The following is a 22,358-nucleotide window of genomic DNA, read 5'->3' on the forward strand; positions in this document are numbered from 1 at the left end:
GCATTTCTCTGATGGCCAGTGATGATGAGCATTTTTTCATGTATCTGTTGGCTGCATAAATGTCTTCTTTTGAGAAGTGTCTGTTTGTATCCTTCACCCACTTTTTGATGGGGTTGTTTGATTTTTTTTCTTGTAAATTTGTTTAAGTTCTTTGTAGATTCTGGATATTAGCCCTTTGTCAGATGAGTAGATTGCAAATATTTTCTCCCATTCTGTAGGTTGCCTGTTCACTCTGATGGTAGTTTCTTTTGCTGTGCAGAAGCTCTTTGGTTTAATTAGATCCCATTTGTCCATTTTGGCTTTTGTTGCCATTGCTTTTGGTGTTTTAGACATGAAGTCCTTGCCCATGCCTATGTCCTGAATGGTATTGCCTAGGTTTTCTTCTAGGGATTTTACGGTTTTAGGTCTAACATTTAAGTCTTTAATCCATCTTGAATTAATTTTTGTATAAGGTGTAAGGAAGGGATCCAGTTTCAGCTTTCTACATATGGCTATCCAGTTTTCCCAGCACCATTTATTAAATAGGGAATCCTTTCCCTATTTCTTGTTTTTGTCAGGTTTGTCAAAGATCAGATGGTTGTAGATGTGTGGTATTATTTCTGAGGGTTCTGTTCTGTTCCACTGGTCTATATCTCTGTTTTGGTACCAGTACCATGCTGTTTTAGTTACTGTAGTCTTGTAGTATAGTTTGAAGTCAGGTAGCATGATGCCTCCAGCTTTGTTCTTTTGGCTTAGGATTGTGTTGGCTATGCAGGCTTTTTTGGTTCCATATGAACTTCAAAGTAGTTTTTTCCAATTCTGTGAAGAAAGTCATTGGTAGCTTGATGGGGACGGCATTGAATCTATAAATTACCTTGGGCAGTATGGCCATTTTCACAATATTGATTCTTCCTATCCATGAGCATGGCATGTTCTTCAATTTGTTTTTGTCCTCTTTTATTTCGTTGAGCAGTGGTTTGTGGTTCTTATTGAAGAGGTCCTTCACATCCCTTGTAAGTTGGATTCCTAGGTATTTTATTCTCTTTGAAGCAATTGTGAATGGGAGTTCACTCATGATTTGGCTCTCTGTTTGTCTGTTATTGGTGTATAGGAATGCTTGTGATTTTTGCACCTTGATATTTTATCCTGAGACTTTGCTGAAGTTGCTTATCAGCTTAAGGAGATTTTGGGCTGAGATGATGGGGTTTTCTAAATATACAATCATGTCATCTGCAAACAGGGACAATTTGACTTCCTCTTTTCCTAATTGAATACCCTTTATTTCTTTATCCTGCCTGATTGCCCTGGCCAGAACTTCCAACACTATGTTGAATAGGAGTGGTGAGAGAGGGCATCCCTGTCTTGTGCCAGTTTTCAAAGGGAATGCTTCCAGTTTTTGCCCATTCAGTATGATATTGGCTATAGATTTGTCATAAATAGCTCTTATTATTTTGAGATACGTCCCATCAATACCTAGTTTATTGAGAGTTTTTAGGATGAAGCGCTGTTGAATTTTGTCGAAGGCCTTTTCTGTATCTATTGAGATAATCATGTGGTTTTTGTCTTTGCTTCTGTTTATATGCTGGATTACATTTATTGACTTGCGTATGTTGAACCAGCCTTGCATCCCAGGGATGAAGCCCACTTGATCATGGTGGATAAGCTTTTTGATGTGTTGCTGGATTCGGTTTATCAGTATTTTCTTGAGGATTTTTGCATCAATGTTCACCAGGGATATTGGTCTAAAATTCTCTTTTTTTGTTGTGTCTCTGCCAGGCTTTGGTATCAGGATGATGCTGGCCTCATAAAATGAGTTAGGGAGGATTCCCTCTTTTTCTATTGATTGGAATAGTTTCAGAAGGAATGGTACCAGCTCCTCCTTGTACCTCTGGTAGAATTTAGCTGTGAATCTATCTGGTCCTGGACTGTTTTTGGTTGGCAGGCTATTAATTATTGTCTCAATTTCAGAGCCTGCTATTGGTCTATTCAGGGATTCAACTTCTTCTTGGTTTAGGCTTGGGAGGGTGTATGTGTCCGGGAATTTATCCATTTCTTCTAGATTTTCTAGTTTATTTGCATAGAGGTGTTTATAGTATTCTCTGATGGTAGTCTGTATTTCTGTGGGATCAGTGGTGATATCTCCTTTATCATTTTTTATTGCGTCTATTTGATTCTTCTCTCTTTTCTTCTTTATTAGTCTTGCTAGCGGCCTATCAATTTTGTTGATCTTTTCAAAAAACCAGCTCCCGGATTCATTGATTTTTTTGAAGGGTTTTTGTGTCTGTATCTCCTTCAGTTCTGCTCTGATCTTAGTTATTTCTTGCCTTCTGCTAGCTTTTGAATGTGTTTGCTCTCGCTTCTCTAGTTCTTTTAGCTGTGATGTTAGGGTGTCAATTTTAGATCTTTCCTGCTTTCTCTTGTGGGCATTTAGTGCTATAAATTTCCCTCTACACACTGCTTTAAATGTGTCCCAGAAATTCTGGTATGTTGTGTCTTTGTTCTCATTAGTTTCAAAGAACATCTTTATTTCTGCCTTCATTTCATTATGTACCCAGTAGTCATTCGGGAGCAGGTTGTTCAGTTGCCATGTAGTTGAGCAGTTTTTAGTGAGTTTCTTAATCCTGAGTTTTAGTTTGATTGCACTGTGGTCTGAGAGACAGTTTGCTGTAATTTCTGTTCTTTTACATTTGCTGAGGAGTGCTTTACTTCCAACTATGTGGTCAATTTTGGAATAAGTGCGATGTCACACTGAGAAGAATGTATATTCTGTTGGTTTGGGGTGGAGAGTTCTGTAGATGTCTATTAGGTCCACTTGGTGCAGAGCTGAGTTCAATTTCTGGATAACCTTGTTAACTTTCTGTCTCGTTGATCTGTCTAATGTTGACAGTGGGGTGTTAAAGTCTCCCATTATTATTGTGTGGGAGTCTAAGTCTCTTGTAGGTCTCTAAGGACTTGCTTTATGAATCTGGGTGCTCCTGTATTGGGTGCATATATATTTAGGATAGTTAGCTCTTTTTGTTGAATTGATCCCTTTACCATTATGTAATGGCCTTCTTTGTCTCTTTTGATCTTTGTTGGTTTAAAGTCTGCTTTATCAGAGACTAGGATTGCAACCCCTGCTTTTTTTTTTTGTTTTCCATTTGCTTCGTAGATCTTCCTCCATCCCTCTATTTTTTAAGTAGGAGGGGATTTTCTTGGTTTTAAACAGCCTTGTGACCCTACCAGAAACATTAATAAACACATCACTCAAGGTAATACGAAAGGTTTGTTTAAATAGGTACTGTGAAGAGAAAATTATTAATTACAAATACATATAAAATTACAAATTATATATTAAAACATGTGAAGTAAACTGAAGAGTTTTTTCTGCCAGGCTGGGCTATTAACACTAGCATTTGCCCTGAAGAAGTCAGTCACGTCCCTAGCGCTTCTGTGAAATAGCAGTGAGCTGCATTCTTTATGCTGCTACTACTACGGTTTAAACAGAAAAAATGTCAATCACTTGGACACATGCAGAATCAGGAGGTACCAAACACATCTTTCTGAGATTTTTCACAAGCCAATCTCTTTACATTCTTGAATTTGAGAGCTTCCAGGAATGCACACAAACCACAGGATGGTTTAAAAGCTATATAACCACCCATGGGAGTTATGCAAAATCTTCTCATGGAGCCAGACCAGCATCCACTTTGGAAGGTGGTCTTAAGTGTAGTATTCCCTTTATTTACATTTCTTTACAGAGGTGAAGCTATCTCAAAGATAATGCTGGTCACTCTGTAATAGCCATGGCTTCAAAAAGCCATTCAACTTTCAGGTTAGGAAAGACTGGAGAAGATGACACAGAAAAATACACGTTGTTCATCTACCAGTCACTAGAGAAAATTTCTTTAACCTTCACAAAAAATTAAAACTACAGAAATTTACTCATTTATGTAGGTGTTTAAGCTAAGTGTAGGAGGCAATACACAGGCTGAAGAGAAGGAGGGAAATGGATAGGGAACTTTGCATCCCAATATAAGCCCCTGTAAAGGTTGGAATCTATTTGAAAAAAGATACAACGGGATTGCTGTTTCTAGGAATATGTTCATAGTAACAAATCTCAACATAATCCAACAATAAATTCTAAAAACATAAAAATAAAAGATGTTGTTTAATGCATGGCTGAGCTGATGGGAAAGTAATGGAATTCCATTCTGGCCAAACACTGAAATGTTGAAATTACTGTTTTATAAGTTCAGAAGCTTGTCTTTGCCTTGGGGATGGTATGGCAATTTCTGACAGCTTAGAGTCTAGGTTTTAATGACCTGCATGCCCTGCAGTTGAGAGGTAAACATTGGAACCCAGGGTACCAAGGAAAGTCAAATCTAAGAAAAATACTCATAAAACCCAGGTCTTGGAAGGGCAGTAGACTTAAGGCATAAACCAAGATTTTAAAATTGTCCTGTAGAAAGAGAGAGACTGTGAGACCACGTACACACTATGGCCTTGGCTCTGAGTGAAGAGGTAAAATTCCTAGAAGTTCTCTAGGAATTTCTAATGACAATATACCATTTACCTAGATTTAGAGGTTCAATTCAGATTACTGTAATGCCGTACAACTCTGGGGCGCCACCAAAAATGTTTGAAAATTTAGAATAAAAGTGGTCTCACCTTAGTAGTGCCCTAAAGCACCAGGTAAAAGCAATTTTATCAATCATTTTTAGATTGCAGTTTAACCCACGCTTCTAAGAATTCTCACAATAAAATACCAAGAAAAATTAGCTCAAAATCAGGAAATTCAGTAAACATGAGAAAGCAGCAATCAAGGAATCAGAACCTACATATTCAGAACCTCAAAGACTAAATATACTGTAATTATCATGTACAGACTATAAAATAAGAATGAAATTTCATTTCTACATGTTTAGAGAAATATATTGAAGAAACAAAAAAATTATCAAAATTGACTGAGCAGACTTGGAAAGTAACAATCGACATTATAAAAATAAAACACATAATATTTAAAATTGGAAACTCAATGAATAGCAAAAGAAAATAATAGACACAGATAAAAAGAGAACTGATAATACAGAGTATAAACTATGAGGGATAAAAAAACACCTAGGTTGCAGCAGTGAGAAAGAGATGGCAAATATTAAAAGAGGAAAAAGAGTAAAGACAATGACAATTGAATGACTCACATGTGTCTGATTAGAGATTTATAAAGTTTTTTCTTGTTGTTGTGCTTTTTTTCTTTGTTTTTTGTTTTTGAGATAGAGTCTCGCTCTGTTGCCCAGGCTGGAGTGCAGTGATATGATCTCGGCTCACTACAACCTCTGCCTCCCAGGTTCAAGCAATTCTCCTACTTCAGTCTCCCGAGTAGCTGGGATTACAAGCCCACGCCACCATGGCCAGCTAATTTTTGTATTTTTAGTAGAGATGGGGTTTTGCCATGTTAGCCAAGCTGGTCTCTGACTCATGACCGCAAATGATCTGCCTGCCTCAGCCTCCCAAAGTGCTGGGATTACAGGTGTGAGCCACTGCACTCAACCTAGAGATTCATAAAATTTTTAATTAGAGTTTTATACAGAAATTATAGAAGACAGGCAGTATTTGAAAATATAATGGCAGAGTTTTGTGTTTGGGGTTTTTGTTCTCAGAATTACTGAAAGACATTGATTTTCAGATATAAGAAGCCCAACAAAAATGGAGAATAGTTTAAAATAAACTACACTTACACACCTCATAACAACAGAATGACAAAAAAAAAGTTCTTAGAAATAGAGTACGTAGACATATTACCTACAAAAGAAAGACAACTTGACAAACATCTTTTTTTCCCCCAGCAACAATGGTAGCCAGAAGACAGAAGAATGATAGCTTCAAAATGCTAAGAAAGTATGGTTGAAAGGAAGAAAAAATACATTATCAATTGAAGTATTTTACCAACTGACCCTTGCTAATGGCACTTCTAAAGGATGTAATTCAAGAAGGAAAATTATCCAAGAGGTCTGTGATGCTAGATGTAGTGGCAAGTAAAATAATTGGGAAGCATATAGATAAACTTTAACAAACAAGGACACAATGAAACAAAATAATTGTGTCTAATTTTTGAGGTTTTAAAAAAGAAAGAACTAAACTCTAGAAGTTAAGCCAATCTACCATTGTTGTGTGGAAAAAGAAAGTAGGGAGTTTAAGGTAAAATACATTAAAATATACAGATTAACCATTTATAAAAAAATAAAAACAAAAATATAAATGCCAAGCTAGCAGAAATGAAAGATAGCACAAAGGAGATATATATATATATCGATATATATATATCTATACATATATAGATATATATATATCTATATATGTATAGATATATATATATCGATATATATATATCGATATATATATAGATATATATATCATCCCAGATGCAACAGAATGCAGGTTCATACCGATGTTAGGAGTGCTTGCCCTAGAGAAACTGACACCTATGCTTCAGGAGACATATAAAAGAATGCTTGTAGCAGGTTTTTTCACAATAAGAAATAACATTTTAAAAGCAAAATATCTCTCAGCTATAGAAAGGATAAATAAATTATAGTATATTGATTCAATGGGATGTTGTGCATTGATGGAAATGAATGAACCACGGGATTATATAACCACATCAATAAAGATGAATGGATCACAAAAATACATTGTTGAGCAAAAAAGAGAGTGAAGAAATTATAATTACATTTCACAAAGTTATAAACAAGCAAAAGTAAACAAGATACTAACTAGGAATATGTGTACATGTGCTAAAATTGTATGGAAATGTACGAGAATCATTAACATAAAATTAAGGAGATGTTTCCTCAGGATATGAAGAGAAGGAGAAAGACACACAATGTTCTAATCCTTAAGCTTTGTGGGTCTTTTTTTTTTAGTATTATTCCTTCACACACGTGCAGGTATACATATATATACTCTTTTAAATGACTGACATATAAAACAATAGAAAATTTTTAATAAAATTGTGGAAATATTCCTTGAGCTTAAATTGAGCATATCACCCTGTGATAATAGGCTTGGCAGATACATGACAACTTCCTATAAGGTTATATGGATCCAAATTTCTCCTGTAATTTGTGTATGCTTTGGAAACTCAAAGATTGAAGAATGCCAAGCAATGAACAGCTGCTGCCAGGTGTTAATTACTTTATTCTGAAGTTTTAAATTGTACAAGTCTGTAATACTTGTTACTAATTTTTTATTAGCTGGAATTAAAACTTTTTTTTTTTTTTTTTTGAGACGGAGTCTCGCTCTGTCGCCCAGGCTGGAGTGCAGTGGCCCAATCTTGGCTCACTGCAAGCTCCGCCTCCCGGGTTCACTCCATTCTCCTGCCTCAGCCTCTCCGAGTAGCTGGGACTACGGGCAGCCGCCAGCACGCCTGGCTAATTTTTTGTATTTTTAGTAGAGACGGGGTTTCACCATGGTCTCAATCTCCTGACCTCATGATCCGCCCGCCTCGGCCTCCCAAAGTGCTGGGATAACAAGCGTGAGCCACCGCACCCAGCCTAAAACTTTATATCTAAAAGGCCAGATTGAAGAAATGAATTTCCATTTTATAATTTGGGGGCATTTTAATATACTTGTGTTCATATTGATGTTGAAGTTGATACTTAAAACTATGCAAGTTGATTATTTGCTTTTGAACATGATTCCCACCTTTGGATTTTAAGGGAGCCCCCTGAGTAGTTAATTTTTACTAAACAATTCAGTTATAAATTGGACAGTATTTTTAAAAATTGAATTCAATCCTTTTTATTTGTGTATTTATTCAGGACTAATTTGAATGTAAATCCATTCTAAATGATGAGTTTTGCTATTATTATGAGATTTATATTCTACGTGGCAGGTCTGGAGCTGCATCACAGAATTAATAAAAAATTGTTATATCTAACAATTAGAGCCTGCTTTGTGCTTTATGTGTATTATCTTCAATCTTCACCAAGACTCTGCAAAACAGATGTTTTATTCCCACTTTTCCTGAGGAAATTGAAAAATTTAGTATCCTTACCTTGATTCCACAAGTAAGAGATGGATAGGATTCAAATTCAATATACTAAAATTCAGAAAGTTAAATTAGGGATACAGGCAGGAAGCTTTTAATCTATGAAAATAGGATACAGTGAAAAAAGATAATGATGGAATTCACATTGGATGTTTAATTACTTAGCCATCAGCAATTTTGTTTTCTACATGTTTTATGTATTTAGAAAAGACCCAGTGATTTTCTAGGGAGTCTCTGGGAATTAATCTTAATGGGATTTACAGCTGCCTATCAAATGCACTAGGGTCAAAGGCTGCCCTAGCCTCTCAACTACAACTTGACTATCACTTCTTGTTTGGAGGACTTTGATGGAGAATTATCCAAAACAGTGATTCTCAAACTTTAATGTACTTATAAATCACGATGGATCTGATTCCTAGAGACTCAGGATATGCTTACATAAATATATCAGTTTGTTGAAACTGTCCAGATTAATCCATTTGGATGACAGCTCTATTATCCAAATACCTGGAAAATTTTTCAGGACAATTTTGACATCAACTGTGGTCCTATTTCATTATTTGAGAATGTATTTCTAATATCTTTGATTGGGTATTATCTCATTCCTCACCTTTCACAGAGAAATGCATTCCTACCCCACACCATAATTAAATTCATAGAATTTCTGCACTTCAGGTATTTATCAGGAAAAAAATTACCTCGTACACATTGTCACTACTTATAAAAAGCTCACTTAATATGAATAATTTACGGAGAATCTTTTAAAACAGTGTTTCTCAAACTTTAAAGTGCGTATAAATCTCTACAGATCTTCTGATTCAATAGATCAGGCTGGGGCCTAAGATTCTACATTTCTAACAAATTCCTAGGTGATAACAATGCTACTGGCCCATGGACAACACATAGAGTAGACAGGGCCAAAAATATATTCCTCCATTCCTCAAGATACTTTCAAATCTATCTCTGATTGAAACTAAGCCAGCATGTAGGTAAACTTAAACAAACAATGACACAATGAAACAAAATAGTTGTGCTACTGTTTAGGGAAAAACGGCAAGAAGAAAAGGCTGTACATGTTCATTACAGATGCAATTTAAAAATATGTATATTTTTTATCTGCAGTTGGTTGAATCCATAGATGCAGAACCTATGGATAAGGACAGCCAACTGTTCTAGGATAATATTGTTTCCACACCACCTCCAAAACAACCAACACCTCTAAGCCCTCCCATGCCTGAAAAAGTGCTTTCACCAAATTGTACTTCAGGCTTATAAATAAAATGAGGGTCAATATTTAGTATACTACTACATTTTATGAAAGTATATGTTTTAGTACCCTACAGTAAACCTTTGTCTGGTTCTGTATCTGCAGATTCAACCAACAGTGGATTAGAAATATGTTTTATATGGCCTGGAGCGGTGGCTCACGCCCGTAATCCCAGCACTTTGGGAGGCCAAGGCGGGCAGATCCCGAGACTGAGACCATTGTGGCTAACACAGTGAAACCCTGTCTCTACTAAAAATATAAAAACAAAATTAGCCAGGCATGGTGGCGGTCACCTGTAGTCCAAGCTACTCGGGAGGCTGAGGCAGGAGAATGGCGTGAACCCAGAAGGCAGGGCTTGCAGTGAGCCAAGATCACGCCACTGCACTCCAGCCTGGGTGACAAAAAAAAAAAGAAAAAAATATGTTTTTTACAAAACAATAAGAAATTAGAATACAACAATAAAAATATACTAGGAAAAAACAAGAGTATAAAAACTATTTACATCATATTATGTATTATAAGTAAGCTGGAGATGATGTAAAGTATAGGGGAGGGTGTGTACAGGTTATACAAAAAATAGTATGCCACTTTATCTAAGGAATTTGAACATTACTGGAATTTGGTATCTGCTGAATATCAATTCAGAACCTCGAATACTAATTTGGATCCTGGAACCAATCCCCCATGCCTATAGTGAGATAACTGTATTCATTACATTTATTTCATAGTACCCTCTTTATTATCATCTACATGGCACATATTTCTGGTGTATTTGCATTTATTTTATGGAAACACTCTGAATCAAGTGACCAAAAATTATATCCTGTTTTAGTTGCTAAAATGTCCACAGCCAAATTTATGGCCTTCTTATTACAAACATCTAATATACCAAATTCTGAATCTGTATACTTACCTAAATCTTAATTTCTTATTTTCTATTTTCTTTTCCATAACCCCTGATGTCTTTATTTATGTAATATTTCATGTTGTATAGATTTTTATAAGGTATCATAAATTCTTCATGAAAGAATGTAATAAATTTTTAAATAATTTAATAAAGTTAATAATAGCTATAATATAGTAAGTCCTTACTATAACCCACTAATACTATGCTAAGCCCTTTTCATACATGATTATCTATTTTTTGTTGGTTATCAGTTTGTGCTTTTCTATGCACTCTTGTTTTGGAATAGAAGAAGCAATAAAAATCCAAAAAATTAAAAACCAACACTATTTAGAAGGCGATTTAACAATATATAACAAAAGACAAAGGAAAACTGTAGGAGCAGGAGAGGTACCAAAAATTCCACTGCAAGGAATTTATTGTAAAATATGAAATCTACAAAAACTTACAAATATAGTGTACTACATTTTGGCAAAGCTCTGTTCAATTGCCAAATAACCAAAACACAAGTTATTTCCATAAATAGGATATTGCTGTCATTTATTTCATGGTAAGAAATATATTAATCTATATAGAAAGATTAATTTGAAAAAATAGTGGCTATTAAGTATTGTTATAATAATTATGGTTGATTTTCTCCTTATTTTGCTCATTTGAGTTTTCTTCAAAATATATGTATTGAAAGCATAATTTTAAAAAATCTTAACACATGATAAAAGACAAATGTTAAAAGGCAAAGGTTAAAAGTTATCTTACGTGTTTGGTTCAAGAGTAAAACTGGAATCAGATTAGGAATCAATCACTGAGGACTCAAGTATCTTAAAATAATCTTTCATCATTGATATGGCATCAGTTGTTTGATAATTTCCTAACACAACAACTTGGTGTAGCCTCTTAATTACTACCAACCAGGTCTCACCATTTGTGACCCATTCTTCATTACTAGGATCCCCTAAGAGTCAAAGTTTTGGGTTTGTGTCCCTATGATAGACTCAATCCTTCCATCTAGCCAATGCAACATGCCATGCCTGTGGTCGAAAAAGTGGTCTTCTAATGAGTGTTACAGGGTGTTAGAAAATAGAAAAAGAGAAATCAACAAGAAAACTCCCTGACAAAATGAGAATGGGCACTGATTTCAGAGAAGAGGGAGAGTTAAAAAAAAAAAAAGTCAATTTCAGAACAAAGAAATTAAGTACTGTATGAGTCTTTGTTGTCAATATAGAAAAAAAATTATAGCAAAATGTAGACAACATCCTAAATTCAGCATTTTTACCCTTATTCCTCTTCTTAATATTATAGCTGTGTTTTTCACTGCTTTTGAACTATGTGTATATGCACACCTGTGACATGTGCATCCTCATCTCCTTATGGTTCCTAGTCTCCTTCACCAACTACTACCATCACTACTGTTATTATTAGTACTACTGCTGCAAGTCTACAATTCTAAGACTCTGAAATGTATAAAAAGCTCTGAAAACCAACAAAGTTTTCATAATATATATAAAGGTAAAACTTAACACCTGATTCTGGGTGGCAAAACCTGACCCAAACTGACCAACACAAGGCCTATATAGTGGCCTCTATCTACCATTTAATGAGAATATGCATATGCTACAAATATTAGCAAGTGTAATTACTGGTTTGATTGTGAATCCACTTATCTTCTTACCTTTCTAAAATTTTAAATTTTCAGAATTCTTACATATGTGTAGGCCCCAGAGTTTCAAATAAAGGATTATAGATCTACACAACTAATATAAGCTGTAACTATTACCAGTGCTGCTGCAAGTGTTATAAAACTTTGCCTTTATGTAGCTCTATATTTGTTATTCCAGATCATTCTAATAGCTCATCAGCCTAAAGGTGTATAACTAAAGATCCATCTATTGTTGAATGAATACATGACTTTTAAAACATTTTACCTGATCATTTAAAAAAATTACTGCAAATTTAAACCAACACAATATTAACAGCCACAATATCCAAAGCCTGTGGCCATAACCCTGGATACTAGCACTTTCTAAGTCTTTTTTTATTACTATTGAAATTTTCATTTGTATTCAACATCCATGTCTGGTGCATTTTGTTTGATGAAAACAAGCTAATTAGTGCTAAACCTTCCCTAGTTCATAAATTTATTCCTAAGAACATTAAAAGGAAGTCAAGTGAGACATGTTCAGTAACAGATGTTTGCCTTATTTGGCTGCCTTTTTAAGTTTGTTCTCTTTCATTACTTTTTAAGAAATTTAGGTAATGTTCCCTTTACTAGAGAACAAGCATACCTAGCTTCCCAGGAGGTGATGGGGGGTGGGAGGAGGGATTCCCCAGGGCAGGCACATTCTGTTCATTTTCTTAATCTACTATCTGCTCAAATGCTCTCTACATTCAACTTTTCATTCTTCCATCCAGGTATTTACTTGTGTGATTTCACAATCACATATCTGTTTATCTCACCAAACAATGCCTATGTTGACATAACTGTACAACTAAAACTATTGTTAACAGTATTACTAATGTGTATGGGCCTAGTGCTCCCCAAATATCTTACCCACATAAGGATATCTCAGAGCAAAAGGTCAATTATGATTGAGAATTGGGTTGAATATTTTGGCTTCTACAGTAAAGAAAGATTGTGAAGTGGCCTCCAAAAGCAAAAAGTCAATGGCCTTTTATAATAAAGGAAACTGAAAATAGGTATTAAGAGTTTTCTCTATAATATTAAATTCATTCAAAAATACACATTTAAAATTATACTACTTATTTACCTAAACCTCCACATTTGAAAATCTTTTATTTTTCTGTGTGATGTGGTTTAGGAAGTAACATGTTGGTATATCTAAGTAACATTACAATTCACATCTTGCATTTGCCAAGAGTGCTTTCTTTCAAAATTCTATGAGAATAGTTGAATATACATCTTGATCTATTTACTGCTAAATAAATTTTGCATGTAGTACATTCTCCCCTTAAGTATCTTCTAAGCTAGGACAATAGTAGGATTATTATCTAAAAAGAAACATTAAGTAAAATAAAATAAATGATGGTTATAAAAATACGCTTTAGGCCCAGATAATATTGCTGCAAGAAAACATTACTATTAAAATATGGGCTTTTATTCTGGTGCTACACTGGTCTTGGAGGCAGTGAACTTGGGGTGTACATGACTCAATATGACACCAGCTGTAGTAGCCAAGGGAATGCAAGGCCTATATAACCCCTCCCCCACCTCCAGGCAGTGAAGCTCAAGAGAGATTTCTGCTTGGGGGAAGGCAAGGGAAGAGTACAGAGCACTTTGTCTTGCAACTTGAATGCCAGCTCAGCCACAGTAAAATAAAGTACCACAAAAATTCCTTGAAACCCCTGATTCCAGGCCTTTGCTCCCCGATGGTGTTTCTAAACCCACCCTCAGTCAGAAGGGAATACACAGACAGCTCTGATAGTACAGATCCAGTCTTGGCAAGATTCACCACCTTCTGACTAAAATGGCATTGAGCCTTGAATAAGCAAAAGAGGAAGCGAGGCAGTATTTGCTGTGGGCCTTGGATGAAACCCAGTTCTGTGCTGGTTTGCAAGGTTTCAGCTGGGAACCTGCATAATGCCATTTGTGATGGCCATGGGAGTACCAGCATCACCCCTCCCCCAGCTCCAGGCAGCCCAGCACAGAGACAGACTCCTTCTGTTTGGAGGAAACAGAGGAAATACAGTGAGAGACTTTGCCTGGTAACCCAAGAGTTGCAAAATTCCTGGATTTACCAGGAACACTCGTGTACCATTGTGCTGAAACAGCCGCAGTGACCACAGCCTTAGGTCACAACACTCAGTCCCTTTAAACTACTAGAAGGCCCTCTCAAGAAGTATGAATACAAACAAGCCCAAACCACAAAGACTAAAATAAATACCTAATTCATCAATGCACAGACATCAGTGAACATCCACGAGCATCAAGAACATCCAGGAAAACATGACCTCACCAAACTGACAAAATAAGGCACCAATGATCAATCCTGGAGTGATGAAGATATGTGACCTTTTAGACAGGGAATTCAAACTAGCTGTCTTGAGGAAGCTCGATGAACTTCAGGATAACACATAGAAGGAATTTAGAATTCTATCAAATAAATTTAACAAAGAGATTAAAATAATTTTTTAAATCAAGCAGAAATTCTAGAGCTGAAAAATTCAGTTGACAAATGAAGAATGCACTAGAGTCTCTCAATGTAGAATTGCTCAAGCAGAACAAATAATTAGTGAACTCAAAGACAAGCTATTTCAAAGTACATAAAAGAGAAAAAAGAAAAAAATACAATGAAGCACATATACAACATCTAGCAAATAGTCTCAAAGGGGCAAATCTTAGAGTTATTGGCCTTAAAGAAGATATAGACACAGAGAGATCAGAGTAGAAAGTTTACTCAAAGAAATAATAACAGAGAACTTTCCAAATCCAGAGAAAGATATTAATATCCATGTACAAGAAGCTCAAAGAATACCAAGCGGATTCAACCCGAATAAGACTACCACAAGGCATATAATAATCAAAGTCTTACAGGTCAAGGATAAAGAAATGACCCTAAATCAGCAAAAGAAAAAAAAGCAAGTCACATATAAAGGAGCTCTGACAAGTCTGACAACAGGTTTCTGAGGCTAGGAAGGAGTACGATAACATTTTCAAAGTGCTGAAGGAAAAACACAATTAGAATGTTATATCCCGTAAAATTATCCTTCAAACACAAATAAATAAAGACTTTCCCAAACAAACAAAAGGTGAGAGATTTCACTGACACCACACCTGTCTTACAAGAAATACTAAAGGAAGTTTGTTCAATCTGAGAAAAAAAAGGTTAGTGAGAAACAAGAAATCATCTTGAAGGTATACAACTCACTGCTAAAAGTACACAAACACAGAATACTCTAACAATGTACTTGTGATGTGTAAACCACTCACATCTTTAGTAGAAAAACTAAAAGACAAATATTACAAAAATAATAACTGCAATTTGTTAAGATATAAATAATATAAAATATATAAATAAAGATAAAAAAAGTCAAAAAATAGGAAGCATGAGGTTAAAATATAGAGTATTTTAGTTTTCTCTTTGTTTTCTTTGTAATAAGAGTTAAGTTGTCATCAGTTTAAAATAATTGATTGTAAGATGTTATTTGTAAACCTTATGATAGCCACAAAACAAAAACCTATTTTAGATACATAACATTTTAAGAAAAGAAATTAAAACATACTACCAAAGAAAATCACTTTTACACAAAGGAAGACGGATGGAAGGAAAGAAGGAAGGGAGGGAGGGAAAAAGGAGACAAATAACAAAATGGCAGTAGTAAGTCCTTACCAATGAATAATAACATTCATTGCATGTAAATGAACTAACTTTTCCAATCAAAATACATAGAGTGGCTGAATGGATTTAAAAAACAAGAGCCAACAATATGGTGCCTACAAGAAAGTCACTTCACCTATAGACACACATAGACTTAAAATAAAGGAATGGAAAAAAAAGTACTCCATGCCAGTGGAAACCAAAAAAAGAGTAGGAATGGCTATATTTACTAGATAAAAGAGATTTCAAGACAAAAAGTATAAAAAGGAACAAAGAAGGTTATTATATAATGGTAGAGGAGACAATACAGCAAGAGAACATAACAATTTCCAAATTATATTCATCCAACACTAGAGCACCCAGAAATATAAAGCAAATTTTACCAGAACTAAAGACAAATATCGACTCCAATATAATAATAGCTGGGTACATCAACACTCCACTTTCAGCATTAGACAGATAATCTAGACAGAAAATCAATGAAGAAACATCAGACTTAATCTTCACTATAGACCAAATGAACTGAATAGATATTTATGGAATATTTTAGTCAACAGCAGCAAAATACACATTCTTCTCCTTAATACATGGAATATTCTCAAGGATAAACTATATGTTATGCCACAAAACAAGTCTCAAAAAGTTTAAAAACATTGAAATCATATGAAGTACCTTTTCTAACTACAATGGAATAAAATAGAAACCAATAACAAGAAGAACTTTCAAAATGGTAGAAACATATGGAACTTAATATATTCCCAAATGACTAGTGGGTCAATTAAAAAATTAAGAAACAAATTGAAAACTTTCTTGAAACAAATGAAAATGAAAACACAACATACCAAAACCTACGGGATACAGCAAAAGCAGCATTGAACGAAATTTATAGCAATAAATGCCTACATCAAAAAAGCAGAAAACAGTCAAATAACTTAATGATGCATCTTAAAGAACAAGAAAAGCAAGAACAAACCAAAACCAAAATTAATAGAAGGGAAAAATATAAAGATCAGAGCAGACATAAAGGAAATGAAAACAACACCATGAAGGATCAAAAACCAAAAAGGTGGTATTTTAAAAGGACAACAGAATGAACAAAAGTTTAGCCAGACTGAAAAAAAAAAAAGACAAAAGACCCAAATAAATAAAAAGAGACATGAAAAAGGAGATATTCCACTGATACCACAGAAATTCAACTGATCATTAGAGATTATAATTAGCAACTATATGCTAATTAATTGGAAAGCCTATAAAAATGGATAAACTCCTAGACACATACAACCTACGAAGATTCAACCATGAAGAAATAAAAAACCTGAATAGACCAACAACTAGTATTGAGATAGAAGCAGTAATTAAAAAATCTCCCATCAAAGAAAAGTCCAGGACCTGATGGCTTCACTGTTGAATTCTACCAAAGATTTAAAGAACAGCTAATACCAATCACACTCAAAATATTTTTTTAAAAAATTGAGGAGGGAATACTTTCAAACTCATTCTACAAGGCCAGTACTATGCTGATACCAAAACCAGACAAAGCCAGAACAAAATCAAAGAAAACTACAGGCCAATGTCTTGACCATAGATACAAAAATCCTCCAAAAATACCAACAAACAAAATTCAACAATACATTAAAAGGATTATTAATCATGATTAAATGGGATTTATCCCAGGGATGCAAAGATGGCAAAACACACAGATTAATAAATGTGATACATCATACCAACAGAATGAAGGACAAAAATCATATGATTGTTTCAATAGATGCTGAGAAAGCATTTGACAAAATTCAGCATCCCTTTATGATAAAAACTCTCAACAAACAAGGTATAGGGGGAACATACCTCAACATAACAAAAGCCATAGAAGACAAACTCACAACCAATACCATTCTAAATGCAGAAAAATTGAAAGCCTTTCCTCTAATATCTGGGACAAGACAAGGATGTCCACTTTCACCACTTTTATTCAACATAGCACTATTAAGTCTTAGACAGAGTATTTAACAAGAAAAATAAAGGGCATCACAATTGAAAAGGAAAAAGTCAAATTATTCTGGTTTGCAGATTATATGATCCTATATTTATAAAAATATAAGTACTCCACTGAAAAAATATTAGAACTGATAAACAAATTCAGCAACGTTGAAGAATATAAAATCAACTTGCAAAAATCAGTAGCATGTTTATATGCCAACTGCAAACAATCTGAAAAAGAAACCAACAAAGTAATTCTATTTAAAATAGCAACAAATAAAACCACCTAGGAATACACTTAACCAAAGAAGTAAAATATCTCTACAGGAAAACAATAAAACATTGATGAAAGAAATTGAAGAGGACAAAAAATTGGAAGGATATTCCAATATTCATGAATTGGAAGAATCAATTTTGTTAAAATATCTATACTACCCAAAGCAATCTACAAATTCAGTGTAAAACATATCAAAATACCAATGGCATTCTTCACAGAAATAAAAAATAATCCTAAAATGTATATGGAACTGCAAAAGACCCTGAATAGCCAAAGCAATCCTGAGTAAAAAGTACAAAGCTGGAGGCATTGCATTATCTGACTTCAAATTATACTACAAAGCTATGGTAACGTAAACAGCATGATAGTGGCATAAAAACAAATAGACCAATGGAACAGAACAGAGAAACAAGAATTAAATTCATGTATTTACAGTAAACTCATTTTCAACAAAGGTGCCAAGAACATGGCCTGGGAAAATAACAGTCTTCAATAAATGGTGCTGGGAAAACTGAACATCCATAGGCAGAAGAATGAAACTAGACCCCTATATCTCACCTTACACAAAACTCAAACAAAAATGAATTAAAGGCTTAAATATAAGACTTGAAACTATGAAAATACTAGAAGAAAACATTGGGTAAACACTCTAGGATGTAGGTCTTGGCAAAGATTTCTTGAGTAAGACCTAAAAAGCACAGGAAGCCAAAGCAGAAATTAACAAATGGGATCATATTAAGTTAAAAAGCTGCTTCACAGCAAAGAAATCAACAAAGTAGAGACAGCCAACAAATGGGGGAAAATATTTGCAAACTACCACCTAACAAGGGATTAATAACCAAAATACATAAAAAGCTCAAACAACTCAATAGGAAAAGATAAATAATCTGATTTTAAAATAGGCAAAATATCTGAATAGACATTTCTCAGAAGAAGACATACAAATGGTCAAGTATATGAAAAAATGGTCAACATCACTATTATCAGAGAAATACAAATCAAAACCACAGTAAGATATCATCTCAACCCAGTTAAAATGGCTTTTATTTAAAAAAATGGAATAACAGATGCTGGTGAGAATGCGGAGAAATGAAAAATGTAAATTACTATAGCCATTATGAAGAACAGTATGGAGGTTCCTCAAAAAACTAAAAATAGAACTACTACACGATTCCGCAACCCCACTGCTGGGTATATAGCCAAAGGAAAGGAAATCAGTATGTCAAAGAGATAGCTGCACTTATATGTTTGTTGCACCACTATTCACAAATCCAAGATATGGTATCAACCTAAAACTCCATCAACAAATGAATGAACAAAGAAAGTATGGTGCATATACACAATAGAATATTATTCAGGCATAAAAAAGGATGAAATCCTGTCACTTGCAACAACATGAATGCAACTGGAGGACATTATGTAAAATGAAATAAGCCAGGCACAAAAGAATAAATATTGCACGTTCTCATTCACATATGGGAGCTAAAAAATAATTTTATCTCATGGAGAGAGGGAGTAAAATGATGGTTACCAGAGTCTGGGAAGAGTAATGGGGAGGGTGAGATAAAGAAGAGATGGTTAGTGGGTATAAAAATATAGTTAGACAGATGGAACAAGATCTAGTGTTCAGTAGAACAATAGGGCAACTATGGTTAACTATGATTTATTGTACATTTCAAAATAACTTAAAAAGTGAAACTGGAATGTTCCTAACATAAAGAAATAATAAATACTTGAGATTTGATAATTATATGTTGTATCAAAATATCATATGTACCCCATGAAAATGTACAACTATTATATATTTACAATAATTAACAATAATTTTATTATTATTTATAAAGAAAAGAGGTTTAATTGATTCACAGTTCTACATGGCTGGAGAGACCTCAAGAAACGCACAATCATGGTGGAAGGTGAAGGGAAGTACGGCACATCTTACATGGTGGAAGGAGAGAGAGCAAAGGAGGAAGTACCACACACTTTCAAACAATCAGATCTTGTGGAAATTCACTATCAAGGGGGATGTCCATTCCCATGACTCAATTACCTCCCACCAGGCCCTCCCCCAACATATGGGGATTATAATTTGAGATGAGATTTGGGTGAGGACCCAGAGCCAAACCATACTACTCTTTTGGCAATTATGATTGTAAAGCTCCAAAGCACATTCATGGCCATCTCTACCAAGTGAAATTACTTTATGTATGTCCAAAATAACCTTAGCTTTATTTTATTTTTCCACCCATTTTCTCATTTATATATTTCTGAGGTCATTTTTGTCACACTTTTAGATACAGGTTTACAACCTTTGTGAAACAAGGTGAGTTATTAATACATAAATACATATGTATGTTCATTTTCAAAGGAGCAAGATGGATCACAAAGACATGAAATGACTTGTACTAAAAGTAGCAAAGCAGGAACAATTCCTGTGCTCTAAATTGTACAATAGAATTGTTTTAAAAAACGAAAAAAGTGGGTTCTAACTGTAACTATGTAAACTAAATATACAGTTTTTTTCAAAGTAAATATCTATGTCGTTTTGTCAAAGAGATTCATACTTTAATATTTCATAGGAAAAGAAATATGCATTTCAAAATTAAAATTGGGAAGTTTAAAGACAATGTACAACCTTGGGCATCACTACTCCTTACAGTAGGAAGAAAACAAACACAAAACATAGATAAGAATTAACTACTGGAATGCTATTCAAAATGTCAAAAAAAATCATAGTCACTTAACTCTTAACTCAGGACTTGAGTTAATTCCAACCCCACTACAGAATCTCTCAAAAGTAATTTTATTTCTAAAAAAAATGACCCCCCAAAATTAGGAAATCATATGAATAAAAGGAATTTTTAAATTTAGTAGTTCTGATGATTTGTAGTAATTCATAGAAATGTCAGAAAATCAAATGAGATAACCATCTTTTATCTAATGTAACCCATTAGAGGAGAAAATCGTGAGTATGAAAATAATTAGGATACCTCCTCAAATGTTTTGGAGGAGAGAAGCAAAAGGGCAAAGAGAAGAAAGTATGATGAGGGAGAAAAAAATGAGCAAATATGTTTTATATAATAAAAGTTAATTTACTATTTTGCATTATGTAATAAAATTTTTCAAGTGCATGCCCACAGTTTTCTGACTTTCTGACAGTACAATTTGGTAAGGAATTTTAAAAAGATGTTGAAATTTCCAAGTCAGAAGGAGAAAATCTCCTTAGATTCTTCCCATATTCATTTTTACCAAAATGATTCAAGAAATTTCTCCAGAGAAAAATGAAAAATTTCATATATTAAAATCTCATCAATCCATTCTATGGTCAAAATCAACCTGATATATATAACTTAAGTTATACTTGAAATTCCTGTTTTCACTTTTTTTTTATTATTATACTTTAAGTTTTAGGGTACATGTGCACAAGGTGCAGGTTAGTTACTTATGTATACATGTGCCATGTTGGTGTGCTGCACCCATTAACTCATCATTTAGCATTAGGTATATCTCCTAATGCTATCCCTCCCCCACCCCCCACCCCACAACAGGCCCCGGTGTGTGATGTTCCCCTTCCTGTGTCCATGTGTTCTCATTATTCAATTCCCACCTATGAGTGAGAACATGCGGTGTTTGGTTTTTTGTCCTTGCGAAGTTTGCTGAGAATGATGGTTTCCAGCTTCATCCATGTCCCTACAAAGGACATGAACTCATCATTTTTTATGGCTACATAGTATTCCATGGTGTATATGTGCCACATTTTCTTAATCCAGTCTATCATTGTCGGACATTTGAGTTTGTTCCAAGTCTTTGAAACAATATGTTTCTATAAAACGAATGAACTGTTTTTGTTTTTTTCATGACTTAAACCTATGTTTTTTAAAAAATATGACCAGCAACTCTTTTTTATTCTCCTCTCTCATGTAGGATGTGTTCCCCTTGGTGGGAGTGTTGAGGGTGGGGATGAAAAGTCTGATGTCCAAAAGTCCATAATGTGTTATTTGAAAACAATTTTTAATGCAGCCTATTATGAGAATGAATTCTATTTGCTTGTAGTCCTGTACTTCAAGCATCAAGGTTAGGCAAATTCTTTTCATTGAGAGTTAAGAAACTATAAAGTGATTGAATGGCTTCCTCCTATCCTAGGGCATAAGGTCATTAAAGAGGTCTACATGGCACTTGATGATTATATGTCCTTGCTTATCTCTTCAGCTTCATTTCTTGCCACTTTCCCTCTAGCATGCTGTGCTTTTGCCACACTGAATTTCTTTCAATCTCTGAGATGAATCCTGTCTTTCCACCTTGGACAACCACAACTGTCCTTTCTGGGGCTGGAACAATTTTCCTGCTATCCCTGGGCCCTATCACCGTTGCAAAGTGCATGTATTCATGCAGCACAGACATCGCCTTGCTTGTCAGCTCTTCCTCATTCTAGGGCATGGGTGTCCAGTCTTCTGGCTTCCCTGGGCAACACTGGAAGAAGAATTGTCTGGGGCCACACATAAAATACACTAACACTGATGATAGCTGGTAAGCTAAAAAGAAAAATCGCCAAAAAATCTGATAGTGTTTTAAGAAAGTTTACGAATTTGTAT

At 34.5% G+C, this 22,358-nt stretch overlaps 1 protein-coding gene across 2 annotated transcripts in view; it reads right to left on the minus strand.

Annotated features, from left to right (window-relative positions):
* Positions 1 to 22,358, minus strand: part of IQCM (IQ motif containing M) — a 474,519-nt gene that overhangs the window by 252,015 nt on the left and 200,146 nt on the right. For both annotated transcript variants that reach the window (XM_030816223.1, XM_030816224.1), the window contains one exon: positions 15,083 to 15,088. In XM_030816223.1, coding sequence (XP_030672083.1) covers positions 15,083 to 15,088 — 6 coding nt within the window. The remainder of the gene's footprint in view (positions 1 to 15,082; positions 15,089 to 22,358) is intronic.

This window comes from Nomascus leucogenys, chromosome 7b (assembly GCF_006542625.1).
Source record: "Nomascus leucogenys isolate Asia chromosome 7b, Asia_NLE_v1, whole genome shotgun sequence".
Taxonomy (NCBI): domain Eukaryota; kingdom Metazoa; phylum Chordata; class Mammalia; order Primates; family Hylobatidae; genus Nomascus; species Nomascus leucogenys.